The 22,611-nt window shown below is 35.3% G+C and overlaps 1 protein-coding gene across 2 annotated transcripts in view; it reads left to right on the top strand.

Moving 5' to 3' along the window:
• Positions 1–22,611, top strand: part of GPATCH2 (G-patch domain containing 2) — a 120,963-nt gene that overhangs the window by 78,061 nt on the left and 20,291 nt on the right. For both annotated transcript variants that reach the window (XM_008630338.2, XM_017730041.1), the window contains exons 6-8: positions 7,875–7,939; positions 10,312–10,351; positions 12,945–13,015. In XM_008630338.2, the coding sequence (XP_008628560.1) occupies positions 7,875–7,939; positions 10,312–10,351; positions 12,945–13,015 (176 nt within the window). The remainder of the gene's footprint in view (positions 1–7,874; positions 7,940–10,311; positions 10,352–12,944; positions 13,016–22,611) is intronic.

Below are 22,611 nucleotides of genomic sequence, written 5' to 3'. Positions count from 1 at the left end.
CTTTCGTACTTCAAGCAAACTCAAAGCAATTGCTTAGATGACATCTTTTGTTGCTGGTACAATCTTGACTGTCATTATATTATATTACTTTAACAAAGTAAGGAAATACTGTTACAGATTACTTGGGGGAAGGGAAAGGAGGGTCTTGTTTAAATATTTTTCCTGTTTTTCCCAAATGGAACCAGCATCTCCCAGATCAAGGCTAGCAGCCTAATTAATCACTGCTCTGCTCCTTCCTCCTCTCTATATGACTGTGTGGGTAACTTACTTATTGATGATAATTTTACAAGTTAATATATTATTTCAGCATTTTAGATTATTCTTATCTAAAAAGGGTACAGTCCCAACACTATTGAAATCGAAATTGCGTTGATTTAGTGAAGATTTCACCTAAGAATAAGTTTTATGTCTAAACAGACAGCTAAAATATCATAATAAAGATTTATATATATATATTTATATTTATGCAGCATATTATTGCAGCATTTAATTAGTAGCTCTGTTTCCCAAATAAGGTAAGTCTGGTTTGATTAAAATGAAATTTGTTAAATACTAGCTATTTACAGAGTACTGAAGTAGCAAACTTTTGGCCATTGTTTTGTTTCACAGCTACACTGAAGATTTCCCCATTCCTAATATAAAATATTGAAATAGTGGTGCTGTCTCGTGTGATTTTGCAGTCAGGAGGAGCTTACATTTGCCTTTTTACAAGGAGTTGATTTAATTTAAATATAAAAACTAAGAATTTCTGGTTTATATTTTCTTCTCGAGACTTACAAGTCAGTCCATTTTTTGCAGTGCTGTTAGCTGCTGTTGGCACAATAGTGCCACGTAGTACTATTACATATTAAATATTAGAAATCTCAGAAGAAACTCTCATACTGACTTCCTTGCAGATGGGAGACTTAAAATTTTCAGTTTACCTGATGCTTTCTCCATACACCAATTTTTTTTGTTACATTATACACTAGTATTGTTTCCTCTAATAGCTCCTCCAGTGTTACTGAACTACAGACCTAAAAACAGACTTACTCTCCCTATTCTATAGTATGTAAAAACTGGTCCCTTTGATTTAAATCCCAAAGATTTAAGACAAAACATGATGTGTGATATTTTCTGTCAATGTTACAATTTAAAAAAAAACCAAAAAAATTATACCCAGGCCAGTCTCTTTTCAAAAAGTACCTTTTTGTTTTAAAGTTATATTATTTAACTTCAAAGTCAGGTTTTATCTTAAAAGTAGCAGAGAAAAACTGTGAAATAGCAAAAGTTTACAAAGAAATTCCCTTCTTTGCTTTTATACATAGGATTTACATTTTCCATTTTTCTCTGAAGTAACTAGATTCAATGGTAGGGTTTTCTTCTTTTGGTCTCTGATATCATGGTATTCCTTTTCGATCTGTTAATCATTCAGTTGAAAGCTGTATATCAGAAGATAGAGGCAGTTTGATCAGTTGTGTGAGAAGAAATGTAGAGAAAACTCTTAACAGTGTGTGGAATCACTGGAGAGATTGGGGAGCTGGGACATATTCTGTCATGCCAAGAAACTTACTGATTCTTATTTTCTCTCTTTTTCTTTAATACATTAAGAGAAAACAGGAAAACATGTACAGGGAGGTGCTTGTTTATTTTAGGATTAAAGTCCATGTCTTTTGACCTATTTTTCTTATAGTTTTTTTTCTTTCCATATCACTTGCATGTATTTTGCAAGCAGAATGGCAATGATCCATTGACTTTTGCAAGACTGTGTTAGTAAGAGGTTAATTTTAAAGAAATATGACTAGAGTAGCAAGAAACTGGTATAGAACTATTCTGCCAGTGAGCCATGTCTTCATGGAGACTTCGTAGAGTTTGACTGCGCATCTCTTAAAGGTAATCTGTACATTAAAGAGATGCTTCTCTGGAATGGTCAGTTTGGGCCCTTCAGCAAGAGTGTGCTTTCAGAGGGAATAAAAATGTAATGGTAATGTCAAGCAAGGGTTATGGTAATATTCCAGTAATGTATACTGTGATAGCTATTTTTGTTTTCATAATTTTCTATATTGCTCCAAGTCAAATGTGCATCTATATTTTTTTTAAATATGTATTTTAAATCCAGAACTTTGTTACATGCATGTACTTTCTAAGGTTCCTAGTGAAGAAGGGGTATAAAGTGAGTAATGCTAAATAGATGCTGAAAATAAATGGGTATTGCTCTTGATCAGTGCAATAAAATGTGGAGAATAAATTTTTCTCTGTTTCTTCCCTTGATATAGTTTGATTTAATTTCCTATAAATTGACAATTGCAGAGATGTGAATTATGAATTTGACATTGTCATGCTGTAATTTTCTGCAAAATCCTGTTCTCCAGAATTTGATTTTAATTGCGTTTCATTTTGGAAAACAACTTCTTTGCCGAAAATCCTGCCTGAGAAAATTTTATTTTCTATACAACTTTTTAAGCTGTAGTTGATCATAGCAGTTAATTTATAGAGCAGAAAAAGGAACCTGTTCTTTCATTTAGGAAAGCAGCTAGCTTATTTGGGTAATTAGTGTCCAGCAAAATTTTACTGGAATTTTACTGGTTTTGCCTGCTATGAATGTGCCATAATTGTGATGACTAAGCTAAGCTTTCGAGTCAAATACTTCCATAATTATTTATGTGGCTCTTTTAAGCACATCATAGACTCATTTAGATTAGAAAGGACCTGTAAGAAAGATTGAATCCAGCCATAAACCCAGCACTGCCAAGTCCGCCAAATCATAGCAAGGAAATAACATCCTGCAAAAAATGAGCTCAGTAGTATCTTTTCATTGCATATGCTACAGAGAGCTTGGCATAAAATCTAATTCAAGAGGCAAAAATACCACTTTCAGTGTTTAAAATTACTTAATCTGTGAGAAACTTACTTTTTCAGTAATGGAAAATATACCTGAGGAACAGTTATGAATAGGACATAGTCTGTGTTTTTTCAAAAATATTATGCCCTATGATAAACATAAATTATAAACAGGGAATGTATTTGCTCACTTGATTGCGTGATAACATGGGAAAAAATAAGGCACAAGAAGTATGGATGAGTATGCATATTAGGGTTGTTTATATTATTTAAAATATTAAGAGAATACTGAGTCTTGAACACATCCATACTTGGGAGCTTTCTATCATAGATGTCTTAAAAAATAATTAATGATTTTCTTTGGGCAGTTCAGTAACTGAACATTAAAACAGTTCAAATGAGAAGCAGAATTGTTAAGTAACAGGTAGCATATTTTTGTTTTGTGTTAACGTGTTGTGGGTTTTTGTTGGCGCACAGTAGTACCTTTTCTTTAAACTACTACTTTAAACAGCACATGTAAATTAAAATAGCACTATCATATTCAATTAGAAGATGCATAAATTGATCCAGTAAATTGATTATTTTTTATGAAATAATGTTCTCTACAGGCTCCAGTCTTGGACACCCTTTAGCCTGTTCATATAAAGTGGCAGTGTTCAAGCACCCTGTGACTGAGCTGTGGCCTCTTTGCTCCCTGTCCCTCAGTGGTGTGAGCCACTCAAATGGGGTGATGATCTCGCAGTATCCAGCACTGGTGCAGCCTCCCCTCCCGTGCAGTTCTGGGCCCCACAGTTTAAGAAGGACGTGAAGGTCCTTGAACATGTCCAGAGGAGAGAACAAAGCTGGTGACAGGGCTGGAAGGCATGTCCTGTGAGTTGTGGCTGAGGACACCAGGCTTGTCTGGTTTAGAGGGATGACCTCTTACAGCTTCCTGAGGAGAGGCAATAGAGAGTGATGGCCTGATCTCTCATCCCTGGGACCCAGTGATGCAGCATGTGGGAATGGTTCAAAGCTGTGCCAGGGGAGGTTCAGACTGGACATCAGGAAGCATTTCTTTACCAAGGGGGTAATGGAACACTGAAGCAGGATTCTGAGAGACATGGCTGATGCCCCAAACCTGTTGGTGTTTTTGGACAATGCCCTTAACAACACGCTCAAAATTGGTCAGCCTTGAATTGGTCAGGCAGTTGGTCTAGATGATCAGTGTAGGTTCCTTCCAGCTGAAATACTCTATTCTGTATTATTAGCATTTTAAAATAAAAGTTGGGGTGCTCAATATTATTTTTGCAGAGTGAAATCCTCTGCCTTTCTTGTCGTTTTTCTGTTTAATCCCAACATTTTTCCTTGTATCACTTCTGAAGTTTGTCATGTGTAGTATCTGGCAGGGGAGGATCAGGTTGGATATTAGGAAAAAACTGAGAGTGCTTAAGAATTAGAACAGGCTGCCAAGGAAAATGATGGAGTTGCCATCCCTGGACGTGTTCACAGAATGAGTGGACATGTCACTTTGTGATATGGCTTAGTGGGCATGGTGGTACTCAATTGAAGGTTGGACTTGATGGTCCTGGGGGTCTTTTCCAACTGTAGTGATTCTGTAATTCTGTGGTCTTGGGCAGCAGTTTATAGAGTTGTGTATTCTGAGGCAAAACTTGAATACTGTTCCATTTTTCTGTGTTCATCAGTTTAGGTCATAGTTTCTCAGGCAAAGCAATCTTTGCAAACCAGGAGTACTTTGTCTCTGAGTTGAAGTACCTGTGTCTCAGGGATTCTGTAAACAGGATGCAGCCATCACCTTGTCATCTTATTCAAGCAGTGGTGAAAGGACCTGTAGCCAGAAGAAATTAAGTGTTCCAAAAATAACCCTAAATTTTTTTAATATTAAAACAATTACATTAACTGCAGGTTTGCAGTATTTCTTCCTGGAGAGACTTTTTCCCAGGAGGAAGATGACAAGCAAGGAAGCTCAAACATTTGCCTGATTTCTGTTTGCAGTCCTACTTTTATTGTGGCTTTATGCAACTAAGCCGTGGTAGAGGTGCAACACAATTGGTCTGTGTGAAGACTTGTGTCTTTTGCACTTTTTAGAGGTCAATATTGTTCCTCATCCCTTAGGATGTCATTCCTAGTGATTTGCTACAGCTAATAATCTTTTTTAAAAACTGCTAGTCTTAAATTAGAAAAAGTTCTAAATAGTTTCACTTTTTATATTAGTTAAGTTACCTATGTCCCAGTATATTATCATTATGTTTGATTATGGGGTAGTGTGACTTCTAGATACACAGATTGTTAAATAGTCTGTTAAGTAGTTAAAAATCTACTAAAAAGGTTGAAAGATACTGGAATTTCTTAGGCATTTTAATGTCTCATAGGAAGGAACTTTTGAAGTCAGAATTCTGTTCATGTTGTGTGTGCACACTTTTAAGTGTGCAATGGCTTTTTTCCACAAAAGTTTATCCATCAAAAGATTTGAAAAAAAATCTACTGTATTTATGTTATTACAAATCATCATCTAACAGATGAACAGATAGATAACAGCTTTTTTTTGCATGAATGCAGAATCTGAACAGGGGAGAGGGTATTTGTTTTGATTTTAGTGTCCTGTAACCTGCTGTCACTTTGGAGCCATTGGCGCTCACTTCTGTGGACATTCAGCAGATCTTTGGAGATTTTTGTAACAGGGAGGTAGCAGATGAAGGTGGGCAGTGGGTTTTGGTTTAGCTTTTTACACCCTGGGTAAGTTTTGCAAACAGGAATTAATTTGTATTAACATGTTGGGAATCTTACAATAATCAGCACTGAGCTTCATGCAAAGGTCTGTATGTGTGTACCTTATGAGTTTAGTTTTACAGATATTCTGTGGCTGTGTGGTAGCTGAAGCCATCTGGAGTGTGCAGGAGAAATGTGAACTCTGTACTTTGTGATCAGTTGTAACTGTGTTCCAAGCAAGTTCATATTCTCATATAAATTGGTGGAAAAACATACTTCTGTGGTTTCTATATTATTTTAAAACTGGCAATTTATCAAGTGAATTTTCTTGAAATTTCCATGCTTATTAAATTCCAGATTATGTATTTTGAGTAAGCTGGAAACTTAAACTTGTTTCCATAAGTATGGCTGCAGGTAAACAACCAATTTTAGTCCAGAAAATAGCTTTTGCTTCTGTCAACATGTTGTTTATTTTCTCCCTGAGATAAAAAGTTCAGTTTTCTGATATTTGTACCAAGATAAAGTCTGTAAACAAGATTAATATAGTGTGGAAAAGGTTGTCAGCAGCCCTGGCAAAGGAAATAAGTTGCCTGTACACAGAACATACTGTAAACTGAATAAAAGTGTCAGGTCCACCATGAGATAATGTGATCATGAACCTCTAACAAAGCATGACATAGGCACGGTCGGCTTTTCTTACAGCCACAGTGTAGAAAATGGATTACTATATTCCAGGGATACCCACTGGAATAGCATGAAAACCTCATTTTGAGATTAATGCAGGATATAACTCTCAAGAGCTGAGCTGCATGCTTACCTGTAGTGTTAAAGTAACAGTTTAGTTATTAATCTTAAAATTTGGAAATTACATATTAAAATGTTGGTTTATATTTCCATGTCTGTCTTTGTGAATGGCCATTTCTCAGTTTTATTATTAGATGAACCATGACATTGAAACAGTAGCATTTGGTCAATGTTTTATTATCATCCCGTGGCTGTGTAAGGCCTTGATCAGTCTAGTAAAACAGTAAATTCCAAATGGGCATAAAGCAGTAGGTGATGTTCTCCCAGGTAGCTGCCGTGATTTCCTCTACTATGATTTGTATGCTTGCATAGATTTTTCAGTGGTAAGATACTACCAATTCTTCTTAATCCCCATCAGCCAGAAAAGTGACAGCACTTTATTGTTTCTCAATTCAGCCTAGAGTGACATCATTCTTCAGGTCAAAGAAGCAGATTTTGTTCAAATACTTTAACCACTTGGAGCTCTCAAATTATTCAGCAAGCATTCTTTGAAAGTCTTCCAGACTTGGAGCTCTGACTGCCCTGCCTTTTCTCCATTACAAAACCACATTAATAGGGATATTTTCACTTAAGAGTTGAGCTCATTATTCTTCTAATGACGAGTAGGCTGCTTTTATCCATGAATCTCCAGCTTACGTACTTTTGGCAAGCCTGAGCCATGTAAATATATTACCATTGAGCTTTTGTGGTCTCTTGTCAAAACTGGCCCAACATCTGACTTCATTCCACTTCTGGTTATCTCCTGATTATAAAACTGTGTCCAAGGAACTGAAAGTTTGTTCCTTCATTCTTTCCATCAGGAAGAGTTTGCCTGCTGCTCTAGTTCCTTGAGCATATGTCTCATGTGTTGTCTCTTACTCTTCTGCTTTTACCTATCTACACATGGGCATGAATTAAGCATTTTGCAAAAATAAGAATAAAGCTGTTTGAATCCATTCTTGAGCAATATCAGAATGTCATCATCAGCAAAAGTCTGCATGTGCTCTCGTGCATTCTGAAGATCATTCTTCAGTTGACACTATCACATATCTTAGGTTTCAGCTTATATAAAGCACTGGACAAGGACTACAGTACAGTGTGGTAAAAATTATTTAACCTTTGCTTTCTATCCCCTGTCAACTTGAATTTCCAAAGTTTTGTGTTGGGAGGGGTTTTTTTAATAAATTTTTTGCTGTATGAGCAATAAATAAGGACAGTATATTGCCGATGATTTTCAAAACATCTAATTTTCATTTTTTGGAAGTAAAGTACCTCATGGACTTTACAGAAAAGTAACTTAGGTCCTTGATGTCTGTGTCTTTATGTCTGACATCCAATCAGAATTACACATAAAGGATTTTGCTTAATCTCATATAGCACTTTCTGCACTCAGGCTTTACTTTAAAATTGCAGATATTGCTAATTGCATTTACTGTATTTAGTACAATGTGTTAGTATAATCTATTTTGTGTTTAATGTTTGTGATGTATTTTCTTAATAAGCAACCATTTTGTGCATATGCTGCCCCATTATTCAAAGACATTTTTCCTTTATGTTTCCATTAGATAACTCCAGGACCAGGTGGTAGCAGGAAAACAGTTCACTTGTCCCAGGATTCTCTTCACCATGAGTGAGTACCAGTGATGGGAGTTACAACTTTTTGCTATGGTTTGCTTTACAATGGTACCTCTGTCTCAAAGCCACATTTTACAACTGCACAAATGTGATGAGAGCCGCAGCTCAGTTTACCTGATGGTCTTTATTTAATAAGAGTACTTAAAATCTTTTTTATTTCATTTTTTGTTTCTTAAGGAAACATGAAATTCAGGTCTTTGTAAATGTCTTTTTATGAACTTTCTAAGTATCCTTTCCTAAAATGCAAACTTGTTTAAGGCTGGATAGCAAAAATGGGTTCTTCGAAAATACTTGTTTTGTTTTTCTCTAAAGAGAAATTCAGAAATGCCAAGCTTGAATGTATGCAAATACAGAAGCATCTTATCGAGTCTTTCACATGATGTATCGTGTGAGGAAGAAGTTTATAATAATTTTCACAAAAAGATATTGAATTCGTTTTTTAAACACCTGTAAATAGGGAATGTAATTCACTTTCTTTAGTTACTCTAGTGTGTCATTACTGTAAACTCTTATTCTCTTCCGCTGACAACATTAGCAGCATTATTTATTGGTTACATCTTTTGAACACTTGGAAGATTATATTTTCCTTTATTTTTCAAAACAAAACTCTAAAACATAGACATACATGATGAGGAAATTATATATAATTTGTATATTTGGAGATATATTTATATGTTCTAACTGCTACTAGATACATCATCCACAGTTTAAAACAAAACTTGCCAAACCAGGGGTACTACAAACATCAGCTCCTCAGTACCAACTGTTTTACACCTCTAATCCACCTCTGTTTCATCTCATAACTTGATAATGCGTGTGTAAATTCAAGAGGTTGTGATTTTGTAAGTTATTTCTACCGATTTCTACCAGTAATTCAACTGTTATTTTATGGGTTTTACTTTTACTTACTTTACTTAAAAAGACAAGCAAACAAATAATACTGTAATTAAGGGAATGGACAAAATGGTAAAAAACAGTGTCAAAGTTGTGTGTACATGGAATCTCCCAGTTTTCACCAGATTTTGAATTCCTGAGTACAATTGATGAATGTTTCATGTCCAAAATACATAGATGTCTACCTTGTCTCAAGGTATACTTTTTACTTTACTGCTGTTGTTCCTTTTTCACTTCCATCTCCTTTTCCTTAATCACCTTAAAAGTAGAAAAAGCAGTATGGAGGTTTGGGTGACAGCTGGTCTTTTATGCAAGAATGAGAGGGTTGGCTGCTCATTATCAAACTCAGAAAAGTTGAGTGACAAAAAGCCACAAAACTTTCAGATTTGTGACTTGAAAATTAAAAGGGATTTAAACCAGACAGTTCCATGGAATCTGAATCTTTTCAGTATACTAATTAAAGTAAAAATTGAAGTGTAATTATGTGGCTGCTTGGGGGAGAAAATGGGGCTAAATTGCATTGAATGGAACTGTTTTAGAAAAAGCATGGCTAAGTTAAGCTTGTAATCTTTGGTTACACTTCTAGAGGAATGTGCAAGCATAATAGCAGATAGTGGGATGCTCTTTTTGTGCAGTATTTCAATGGATGGAATTATTTTATCCTTTGACCAAAACCTGTTGCTTGCTTACACAAATAGTATGTAGATACTACATGTATGTAACTTGAGACCCCCTTGCTGTAGGGGGTTTTTTTCTTTCTCCTTTTCCTTTTGCAAGTGTGCAGGTTTGTATGATGCTTGCTACAGCTCCATTCAGATGGTAGTTCAGTTCTGTGTGACCACAGTGTGTATGTGAGCCAGTATTATTATGCTTTTACTGCTGTTGAGGGAAGAGGCACATTGTGACATCCCTGTATGTCAAAATCTTAATCTGAATTTCCATCTCTATGAAATAAAGCTACCAATAGTCACAATTTTGCAGTTGTATGGAGATATGAAGCCACTAGGTTTTGACTACAGACTTGGCATTTCACTTTAGTTTCAAACTCAGACCTCAGTTTGTGAAATAATACATTAACAGCTATCAGGTAGTCCAAACTGCTTTAAAGTCTTTTCAGCTATAATCATTAATAAGTACCATTTCAGTACTAAATATGGAATTACTTTAATTTATAGCATGTGCATTGTAGTATATTAAAATACCATCATTTACGTATTATTTTAGCTTGTTTGACAAAATATAATTACCTATAAAGCCAGCAGCTGCTCAGAAGTGAAACTGTGATGCATTCTTTCAGAACTGTTACAAACTTAAAGCATTCAATAAAAATACCCCATTAAAATAAAGCATAGCCAATGGCTGTATTTTCCTGGCAGGCAATAAAATACCCAAAAGCATGCACAGACTGGTCATATGATAGCATGTGCTTTGTTAGTTATATTGTTAAACCTGTCTTTTCTTTTTCTCCCACAGTCACTGGTTTAGCCCTGGGGCTAGAAAGGAACACAGCCAGGTAAGAACTGCTTTGATCAAGAACAGTTTACTTGAGATGTATAAAGAACTTTACTCCAGAGGTAGTGGGCTAATATTTTAAGACATTGCAAACAAAGCAGGTATAATTTCATATCTTCTTTTAAGCAAACGTATTAACAGCAGTGCATTTCCAAAATTCTCTTAATTAAAAATCTTTAATTAGTCACTTAATTTCACTTAAGTATTTTTGAGGTTTTAGTGTTTAAATGAAAATTCTGATTTTTTTTTTTTTAATGATTTTGTCAGTTGTGGTATCTCCAAATGTTACATTTCTTAAAATGCTGGAAAGCAAAATGTTTCGCTCCCAAAATCAAGAAATATAGAACCAGTTACACAAGTGGGGAGCCTTCTACAGGAAGATCTTCAATTCCTTTTTTCTGCATTTCATTGGTTAAAATGCCTACTGCAGTAAAAAAAAGAACTGTTACATCTCCATCATGGTGCAGATATTGGTGAAAATACCTTACTATGTTGTCTGCTGAGCCCCTACAGTGCAGTCCCTGGGAGATCCAAGCCTAGAGATGTGGTTGCAAGAATGTGAAGCCATATTTAATGTTTGATTAGCAACATGGCACTTAGTTCTTTAGCTTGTCTTCAGACATGGAGGAATACCTCTCTTTGTGGATGGTAGTGAGGTCTAAACAGAACATACTGTCCAGGACTATAAAATGTGAGAATAAATCTGCTCTCATTCCATAGATGTGTAGTTAACTTCAACTGCTAAATAAAAGTAGCTGAAAATATCATCAATACATTGAAATTTAACACAAACTTTCCATTTTTTTAAGTTGGAAAAAGTTGATTTAACAGTTGATTGCATTAGATCTGTGCCAGTTTGCTGGTACTTTTGCAAATGTAAATAAGATTTCAAACTTCAAAAGGAAAGAAAGTCTGAAGAGTCTTTGGAAGGTTCATCTTCAGATGATCCATCATGAACTCTTGTAGCTCCAGTAAGTCATAGTTTAAACCTTTCCTGTTCCCTCCCCTTTCTTTTGAACTCCAGAGCAAGCAATACTACTTACCCAAAACTGCCAGAGTGGATAAAGCACAGTAGTTTTAGCTGTAAATTGTGATTCCAGCATGTTACAATAAGCTGACTGACACTTCACCTCTAAATAGACAGCTTTATATAATTCACATTTAACTCTCATTATTTTGAAATAAATTTTCTAGTGTAAGGATCACCTAAAAAAAACTAGGTTACCATGAGTTTGATGAATTAATCAATTTTTCTGCGATAATAGCAGATTTGAGTTAATTTTATATTTTATGTGGGGTTTTCCGTCTTTCCTAAGAGCTGTATTTTCAGAGCTTATCTGAAGTTAACTGAATTTGTAATTTACAGATTACTAAGCAATGGTGAAGTAAAGCTAATGTCACTAATTATAGATGTTACTGGTACATAATGGGTTTGAGCTTTTTTTAAGACAGAGGAAGAAAAGAAATGAGTGTGATGGTGTAATGTAATTTTGACAACCAATAAAATTCTCACTAAATTTATTTATATAGTAAACTACTGCGTCTGAGAACTAGATAGTTGAAATTACAAGAAGCATTCCTTGTACAAGAGGGAAGCTGTAGAGAGTTAAGGAGAAATTGTTCAGTTTTTCAAACTGGTGGCATTTTTTTGGAGTCCATGGTCATCTACAACATTAAGGGTTGGTTGTCCAAGTCTCAAAGTTGATCATTTCCTAATTTCCACAGGATTTTCAAGTGTCTTTGCTGTGAATATTAGGTCGATTTGCCTCTCCTTTGTTTCTAAACAGTCTTTCATTCTAATTTTTCTTCAATATATGAGACATTTCAAACAACATTTGTGGAGTTTTTATACTGTCCAGTTTCAATTTCTTTAGTATAGCATTCTCATGCATGTACATGTTATTTTTTACTGTCAGTGTGCCTTGACTCGTCTGACAAATGTCATAATGCTGGAAATACAATTTTGAGTGTTGGCATCTGAATGAAAAGTCTTCCTTTATTTGTCTAAAAATAAACAAAATAAATCACAGCTTGTTTCAGAAGCTGAGTCACTGTTTCAGTTAAACAAATCCTTCACTATTCCTACTTCCTCACTATTACAGGAAGCTTTAATACTGTGTTTTTGTTGATTCTGCAACTTGCAAATTACTAAAGCTCCTGGGGCTTAGAAGAGTTTACAACTGTTTCATAACTGCTTAGATACAAGTGCTAACCTGAACAATTTTTTATAAGTTAAGTGTCCTCCAAACAGTTCTAATTATATGACTTCAAAAATTTTAATTGAAATTGTGAAAATTGTAAAATTTTACAGATAAGTTAATTGTGAAATTGTGATTGCATGGCTTTCTAATATGCTTTGAAAATGCTTTAATTCTTACATTTTCAATTATTCAGGCATTTTAAATTGGTGGGATATATATATTTACATATTAGCTACTATTGTAAAATTCTGTTAATGTCCATCTCAGTCATGGGTGAAAACTATTGACAGATTACTCAAGAGAGGAAATAATTGCACTGTCAGAATAAAAATTCTAAAAAGCAAATGAAGGCACTGTTTGTGAGACTCTTCTGAACATGTTTTCTTTTAACAGCTTCAGCTCTTGCGAGACAACCGCTCGGAGAGGGGACACAAGAAGAACAGCTCTGTAAAAACAGCCAGCAGGTAAGTTAATGTGGCAGCTGCCTTTAGTACACTTGATGTATTTGGTGATTTCTCAAATCTTTATATAAACTTACACTATTCTTTTGGGGTATTTTCAAAGGTCTCCTGGGTTTATTTGTAACTTACTTTCAAGAATTTCTTTTGAATGGCATAATCTTTGCCTTATGTATGAGTGTTTGACCTTTTTTGGTGACTATAATGCAACTGCATTTGCCAAACTTAATCTCTAGAACATCAGAATTAAATGGGTGCCAAAGTAAGGTTTGTGCTTCTGGCATGTAAGTTAAGTGCTGGAAACATATAAAATTATATTATGCATATCTGAAATCAAGAAGATAACTCAAATACTGTAACACTTAAATTGTTCATATATTTTGACAATAAACATTTCATTGTGAAGACTTAATAAAAACAAATCTACTTCTATCTCCATCTTCTTTCCTTCCCCTCAAAAGACAAAAACTTCAAGACTGAACTTACTGATATAGGAGTCTGTTTCTAGAGGGGTTTTTTAATGTGCAAGTCACCTGCTGAATCCATTCTACCAAATAATTATTTTAATTTTAGCATTTTTTTCAAATGAGAAGCTACAGAAATGCTTCCCATGCTATGCACAACACCTTACACAATTTTTATGTTGTCCTGTAAAGATGGCAATGTGCCATTAAATTACTTTCTTCAAAAAGTTGTAATAAATTTATATCATCATGTGATTCTATGGTACCACTTGAGACAATTTTCTGTCAACCGGTTGTTTTTTAGTATATATGCAGTCACTCAGACCAAAGATTTTAATATTCTTAGATACTTGCCTTGCTGATTACCTGGAAAGGGAGACCAATTTTTTTTTTAAATATGCATATTAAATATGAATTTTTTTCATTGTATAGAAGTTCTGGTTACATGCTCTCAAACATAGGTTACAGAAGTGTCAGTCATTCATCTATAGAAATTTTGATTATCTTTGTCTATCAAACCTTTTATATTAAAATTCTGAAAATTTCTGCATAATTTTCTTGCAAGTGCACTTGTAAATGATATTTTCACTCCAAACTTTTGAATGAGTTAACTTTAGATAGAATTTTCACCATAAATGCACTCTTACTATCAGAGTGCTCACAGGAAACTTGAGAGTATAAAGTGGGTATAAAGTGAGCAGTAAGGAACAGATTATATTCAGAGTCATTTTAGGGTCTTTTTTATGCTGTAGCAAAATAAAACAGAGTATGAGGAATTCAGAATCATAACTTATATGTTTGTTATCCTGGCCAATGAAGCTCTTGGGAACTGTTTGTTACCTGCACAAGCAGTTAGAAGAGAGAGTTGTAAAGTGGCATTAAATACATGAAGTGATCTTCAACCTCTCTTCGTGTCCAGTCAACAGTACCTTAATAGACTCTTATCCCAATAAAGATGTGGCAGTTTTGTGTAGAAGTAATACATGTCAAATCCAGATAAGTGAAGATTAGCATTTTCAAAAAAATACCCATATTGTTAAAGTAGCACTTACATAAACTATTGTTACAATGTATTACAAGGTACATGATGTACGCAGTCCAGATTCATCCAAATAAGTCAGGTTATTTCAAAATAATTACTTGTGCTCTTTCAGAAAACCACCATTCTCTCTGTCTACTATAGAAACTTGAAGTGACTTAAAAAAAAAATTCAAAGTACTACAAAACTCATGTTTTTAATAGGCCATCTGCTGTCTTAGAATATGAAAGCATACAGTCTTGTTTACATGGTATATATTAAACATATATGGACACTTCCAGCTACTTCAGATGAGCAATCCCTTAAAAAGAGGCGTACAAAAAGTAGTGGCTCTGACCTTAAATTGTCTTGCTCTTTGTTGCTAAATGCAGTGAGAGAAGAGCAGCAGTGGACAAGTTTTGGACATTCTGTAAAATTATTGTACTTATCCAGAATACAGCTGTTTTTATTGCAAGACTGAATTTCTGCGGGTCTTTTTTTTTGTATCGTTTTCAGATAACGGCATTTCTTGTTCATTTGCTATTCTGGTAGACCTTTCTTTTGTTTTTCATATGTGTCTTGAGATGTGTACACACACATTTTTCTATGCTTGCCTTGACTTTTCTTACCCCTTTTGGATGACTGAACACAGTTCTTGTCTCAGCATGTAGACAATATGTAAATACCCTTATTACATTAGATCAGTGACTTGTGGAATAATTTACTGTGTAAATACATCAGAAAGGTGTGGAGCTCTAAACATGGCAGTGGTCTGCAGCTGTCTCATTGTGGTGGAATCATACTGTCTGGGATGAGCTTTACTGTACTGGGTTTAATGTCTTAGATTTCTTCTGTCAAAATCAATGATAATTATCTAATCCTGTACAAACTAACATGAACTTTTGCTAGTGCCAAGATAGATTGTAGAGAACTGTTGATATGGCTACTGGCAGACCAGATGTGGGGGACAGTCCTGCACTACAAAACTTAGAACCTGGATAGGTTATATTACACTGATACAGTTCAATATATCTATCTATTTATGCTACCTATACAGGTAAGATTTAATCTGCAAATATTTAGTTTTCCCATTCATTATTTAGATTATTAACAGTACTGAAAAAGGCTCTTTAAAAAGTTGCATTTCTTTCTCCTCTAGAGCCTTGGAAAATGTTCTCTGTTTATATTATCTCTCTGCATTAGGATGGGAATGGTCTCCTCTCCAAATCAGCTACACTGCTTAAAGGATAGATAATTCTTCCAGCTCCTTGTTTTCATCCCCTATTCTTTTGCCAGTAGAGAACGTTTTTTGTCTGAATTTTTTAATGTGCTTTGGGCAAAACCAGCCTGGTTAGCTCAACTCACCTATTTAAATTAAATTGGCTGGTTTTGTACAAACCATATGAAGGCGTGCTCACACGATTTCTTCCTCCAGCAGAGCTGTGGAGCTGATAATCTCCAGCAGATGCGTGATAACAAATAGCTTGGGATAGTAATGTCTTCATCTGGTGCAGTTGTTAGCAGACCAAATGTCTGTCTGTAGCCCGAGGCAGTGGGCAAACATGATTGAGTTACGGGGAGTTAACAAGTTGCTGCTTGGCAGCTGAACTGCCAGAGCTGATCATGGGCTCTTTGCCTGCTCCCCTCATGAGGTAAAATACGTTTTCTTAAGTCACTTCCTTAAAATTTTACAAAAGAAGGGTTTTACCTAAAGGAGATTCCCCATGGCTAAGATTCCTTTGATCAGCAACGGGGACAGTGTTGAAGGATATTTTGCTGAACTGCTGTAACATGATTTTGAACATGTGATTGCATTGTTAACTATGTGGGGGGACATCCATCACACAACTATCTCTCTGTCTTTAAATACCTCATGTACTTATCCTCACAGCCCCCTTATGAAGAGGGGAAGTACTTTTATCCTCATTTAACAGAATAAGCAGGATACTTAACCAACTTCATATTTTGCCTTTGGTCATACAGTCAATGCCATAACTAGGTAACTAGAAGCAAGAGAATTGCAGGTTGGGAAAACAGTGGACTCTGAATAAGTTACTGTCGTGGAATCATTTCCTTTACATAGAGGTCTTGTGTCATATTTCTTTTGTAGTCTGCTCCTGTTAAGTACCTGAGTTATTTCATCTACGTATTTTTTTTTCTTACTGTATTGTAACTGTAATTTGATACGTGCCTGAATTGAGAAACTGAAAGGAAAATAGCGCCCAAATTTTTACCACTTAGTAATTTTTTTGGGTTGAATCTTGATAATTCTTTGTTGTCTTTCCACATGCCAGTGTTTTCCCCAGAGATGTCTGAAAGAGGAAAAAAAAAATCTACTTTTAGTTCCTATGCAGTTCATTCCTGGCTTGAAAGAAGATTAAGTCGTACTCATGAAAGTGGTTTCAAGGTAGAGTAGAATTTTACATGTCAGGTTTCAGCTACCTAACTGAGGCTGTGTTAAGAATTTAATCTATGTAGCAGCAGTTTAGCATGAGCTAGTTAGCCAATTCTTGTGGCTGCAAAGTAGACCATAGCTTGAGGTAGAGATAGTACCTTGATATTTCTTTAAAAATCAGCAGGAGCTCCCTACTTGGCCTTTACTGTAGTGAGCCAGGAGGACTGTGTGCCAGTCCTCCAGTGATCACCTGAGCTGGCCAGAAGTCTTTGAAGTCTTTTCCTGCCATGGCAAACAACACTGACGGAAATTCCCTGTGGTTTTTGCAACTCTTGCTTTCCCTCCTTTCCCTAGTTTTTCTCAGTCCAGTTTAATTCTGTGCTTGTGCTGATACAAGAGAATGACTCTCACGTCTTTTCACTTCTTATAAATGTGTTCTCTGGGAATTAGTATTTAAAGAAAGCTTGTAATAGATAAAATGGCACCAAACCTGAGGAGAGCTTTACAAAAGACTGTAATTGTTTTGGTTAAAATTGCAGCTTTTTGTCTGTCCCAGTTTTAAAGGATAAACCCTATTCGTGCATTTGTAGAGCACTTGTTCATTTTCATCTGATGATATGGAACAGTACTTTTTTACACAGATATGACAAATAACATTACAGCTGCTCTTTATTTGGTCTTCTAAAGAGACAAAGATGTGCAAGGATTCTGCCTGCTCCCTCTTTCCCATCGTGTCATCTGTATTTGTCGAGGTGCAGGTTGCCAAAAATAAATGAAACCATTAATTACTACATTTTTTGAGCAGCTGTTAATGGATTGGGATAAGAAAACTGTACATTAGACTACTGGTTAATTACAAGAACTGTAATTGTTTAATGTAGCTTTTGTGGAATGAAATTACAATACCAGAGGAGGTAAATTCAGCCAGTTTTTGAAAATTATACACGAACACGTGCACATACTTACACTGCAGAAAAGCAAAGGAATGCATAGCTGTTTTATTAGGAGATTTGCTTCTGCTATCACATGAACACATATTCTCAACAAAAATACTTTAAAATAAAGTCATATTTAAACACACCTTTTAATTCAAGTGTAAAATTATTAAAGGTAGTAAGTTAATGTCTTGTAACCCCAGAGCTAATAATGCAGGAGATTCAGATACAACATTAAAATCCAAATGTGTTTACATCATTAGAAATTAACAACTAAGCAGTTTTATCTCCTCTTTGGAGTGCCATGAAGCAGTAACTGTGCTGTTATGATTGCTGCTTAATAATATTTGCAGTTCCAGATTAAATTATGTGAATGTTTGAGGACACATTGCTTCCCTCCCTTGCTGTCACCCTCAGGGACAACATTATTCCATCAGTTTAGTATTTTTCTTCTCTGGAAAGGATAAAAGATGGTGCTGTTTTGGGAGACAGCAATTCCTGATTGAGTTTTCTGTACTGTTGCCTTATTTTTAAGGTGCTGGAAGGATTTTCACTTGGGAGAGGAGGACAGGGCGATGAGAGTTTAATTGTTATTTCAAAGTGTAGCCAATGTGTGATGCTTTAATTTTGTGGAAATCTTTGAGCTTCAGTAGTGTTTCATGGATAGATTTAAAGTATCTGTTGAATAAATGGCCATTAATCACCTAATGTCTTTAAACTGTTGCCTTTTAACTGGACTTCCATAATGAGAACTTCACAAAAATAGAAGAAATTTTGAACCAGGCTCTGTTATGAAAATACGTTTTTCCATTAATTCCATCAGAGCAATTTCTTTGGCATCTTTAATGCAAAATTAGGTACAAAACCACAAGCTGAATTTTGTTGTTCTTGCACTAGAATCTAATATACTTTATAATAAGGTACATAAACAAGCTGCTAAATGATACTGAAAATTTGTCATTTAAAATGGAATTCCAGGTACATGAAGAGCATGTATTTAACGGGAAGTTAATACTTCCTGATTTTAAAAACACTTACAGTAAAAAAATCAGATGACCTCTAAAAATTATGTACCTCTGGATCTTCCTCATGTACTATCTGGATTGAATTTTTCCCCTGAATGAACTGATAGCAAGTTTCTCACTTTGAAGTAACCAAATTTTAGCACATGGTGTGCTTGTTTCTCACATTCACCTGCATTAGATACTCTGTCTTGCTGTCTTTTTGCATAAGTTTGTGCTCCACAGCTCAAACTTTGCTTGTCTCAGCTTACCTATTAAAATACTAACGGCATAAGGATAAACTTAATTTGCACTCCAGAGGTCTGAAGACCCCTCCTGCTGTGTAAGGTCTGAGGAGGAGCTGTGCACAGGGACTTGCACTGTCCTTCCCCAAACTGTTTAACCTGTGGTTAGGCAGCACTGCAGTCAAGGAGGTTGTTTTGCACTCTGGTTTTCCACTACTCGTTTGTCCCATTGTCTCCCCCACCATGGGAAATTTGGTTTTGTGTCTCTGTGTTCCACCATAAAGGCACATTAAAGCTGCATACCATAAAGATGAAGATGAATAGGTGTGCATGAAGGAAGGGTGGGCTTCCCTCTTTCTGGTTTTATTGCACATCAAATTGTGCGAGTCTTACATCAGGTTCCTACTAAACTAAAAAGGATCCCTGAATCTCATATGTGTAAATCAGTATCCCCTGGTGCACATTCATTAAAATTCTGAGGCATAGGCACACTGACTTTTATCCAGACTGTGGTTTTGTGTAAGGAGAGAAAGCGTTTAGATGAAAATTTGGATAGTTTGTTTCAAATTACATACAATTTTCATGTTTTGTCCTCCATTTTTGAGCTACTGTATTACATACTTGGATTTTTAATGTTGCTTCTTGTTCCTTACCTGTTATAAAACATTTTGAATGCAACACTAATGTTTGCAATAATTTAACCTAACTCTATATGACTGTAATCCAGAACTTTAAAATGTGGTTTTTAAAATCTTTTTGACAAAATACATTTGTCCCATGCTAAGTTTATTTAGTGAATATCATACTTGGTAAACAAATATGTATCCAGAAATACCTGGAAGAAATGGTGTAGCTGAGTACACTATCAAGTCCTTCCATTAAAGTGTCTGTTCAAATCCATGTTTACTGCTCAAGTCATAAAGATATTTTCTAAAACACTTCTGGATGTGGAGGATCGAGGCCCATATCTCTCAAATAGCAGCAGTGTTGTTGCAAGATGAAGAAGAAACCAAAGAATATTTGCTTCAGAATTTGTGAAACAATATTGTCCTGTAACAGGATGACAGTCTGTTACTGTGACCTATTTTCAAACTGCATTTCACCATTGCACAAATAGGAGCATTTTTTTAATCATGTACTGCTTAACACAAAACAATAATGGAACTTGCTATCAAAAATATTTAGAAATATTCTAAATGAATATGAAATTTATATTCTGAGTTAGTATAAATATTAATTTCCTGTATTGAAAATGTGAAATCATGTCATTTGTTGAAGAAAACTGAAAGTTTTTTGCTGTGTAATTTTTGACAGAAGTGTATTTTTTGGGTTTATTTCCTCAGTGTTCCTTGGTGACTTGTTTGTACACCAAGATATTGGTTTGGATTTGCCTTTGTGTAATTCATATACTTTTGATCAATTCCAACTCATGCCCAATTATATTACACTAAATTAACATAATTCAACAGATGTTGATATTTAAATGTTTTCTGGCATTCACATCTTGGACAGCTGTCTTAGAGCTTGGGGAAAAGGCAAACATTTAGAGTTAAATGCTGAACATATGCTTAAATTACTAATTAGAACCAAGAAAAAACAATGCATTATCCTTTCTTAGGGCAGTAGGCCTCTACTACAGAATTATTTTTTAGGGTCTCTTTTCACAAATAAAGTGCATAAGTGACTTGAGTATGGGTGTCAGAACATACGTAGTGATGCAGGTTTTTGTTTTCCATCATGTGCACTAAAATTATGCCAGTGTGAAGTTGAATGTGTCGATTTTTAGTGTTCAGATAAATTTTGGACAACTACTGTGTTTGAATGACAAAAGTGCTGCTAAAGATAACAGAAAGGAGTGTGCTAGGATATTGTATTTACTAAGTGATGAGGTAATCTGATGGGCCAGGGAAAGATTGTATTCTAGTCATAACAGGATTGCACTAGGACCTTCAATAATACAGGTGTGTCACCCTTATGCTTGAAGTTATGTTGTGAACAGATTGACATTGTATGAAAGGAGTTTGATAGAGTTGCATGGGTTTATCACATCTTTTTAAGATGTAATAAAAGGGAAATAAAGTGCATAGCTCTTCCGGTTAGTGTAATGGTTTTCACACTAGCAGAGGTAAGTGAAGCAATCTATTATATAGATGATGTCATTCTTTAGACAAATTTGAAGAAAAGCTTTATTGTTTGTAAAGGGCGAGGAGGAATCATGCATGGAACTGATTTCATATTGTCTGAGAAAAGTGACAAGAAAGCAAAAGAGCAAAAGAAGGCAAGTGCCTTCTTTAGAATGGACAAGGAACCATCCCTCTCTAACTGTCCATGGGGCAGATGCATTACTGCACATGCTACCCTTCTCTGGGTGTTCAAGTAGACACCAGGAGCTGCATTCATGTTTTGACAAGCTGTGTACCACAAAGGAAAGAAGACATCTTTCCTTACAAAATTCCTTAGCCATTTTTTTAATGTATTTTTCCTCAGAAACAAACCTGCCTTGCATGTTTCAGTGTAATATTATGAAATCATCATGCATCTTTTCTGTGGTTAGATTGATACACATGCCAGAGGCAAAGATTAAGTATTTTGTTATACCTAGATAATACAGAGTAGTCTTCCCAAATTTACAGCCCCAGTCGCTTAGTACATGTATTTGGAGTGATACCTTTTAATGTAATCCATACTTCTGGAGACTCAATCAAATGGAAATGTAGAATTTTATGTTTGTCTTAATTTAATTAGCTATTAGTGTTATGAGATGTTTGGAAAGACATATATAATAGGGTTTTAATGGTGTTTACCTCTAAACTTATCATAAACTGTTCCGTTGACTCTGATGCTCTTGAAGCCATTGTCTGTCACTTGTGGTAATTTTGGAATGTACTGGAAGAATTAAAGTTCCTCCAAACTCCCTTATTTAAGCAGCACTAGTGGATGTGTTCCACTGGACACCAGATACAGCAGTGTCTGCATTTTAAGCCCTGTAAAAACAAGATAGGCTGTGCTACAGGTCCATTCTGTGTAAGGAGAATCATTTATGTGATATTTTTGTGTGAAAGGTACTTAAATAACAGAGTATTTTTTGATTTTTATGAAGTTGAGCTGTTCCACACATTCCATTTTTTTAATCATTTTATTGGCTTGTTTCTCTGTTCCACAATCGAGTTCTGTTTTTTCCATCTTTAACTGCTGCTGTGAACATTGCTTCACACTCTCCCTACTCTATTTCAGTTTGTAAGAAATTGCCCAGGAATTTCAAGCTTAAAAGTGAGTTGTCGTCCCTACTGCATTCTCCTACAATCATTCCCATATGAATATGTATTTTTTATCCATGTTTTAAGACTGAGAACTGACAGTTTCAGTTAGATTTCCCCTTCAAAATAATTCTCTCAAGTCCCTTCTAAAATGCAAACCAGTTAACTTTGGTCTTTTTGTGATGTCTCATGAAAGAAGTTGACTTAAAAACTTTCATCAAGCCTCTGCATTAGCTGAAGCCTTCAGTAGTGATAAACTTGCAGAGTTCTACAGCCATCTGCAGGAA

Source organism: Corvus brachyrhynchos, unplaced genomic scaffold, assembly GCF_000691975.1.
Source record: "Corvus brachyrhynchos isolate BGI_N302 unplaced genomic scaffold, ASM69197v1 scaffold101, whole genome shotgun sequence".
NCBI lineage: Eukaryota > Metazoa > Chordata > Aves > Passeriformes > Corvidae > Corvus > Corvus brachyrhynchos.
This window is presented reverse-complemented; position numbering and strand designations above follow the sequence as displayed.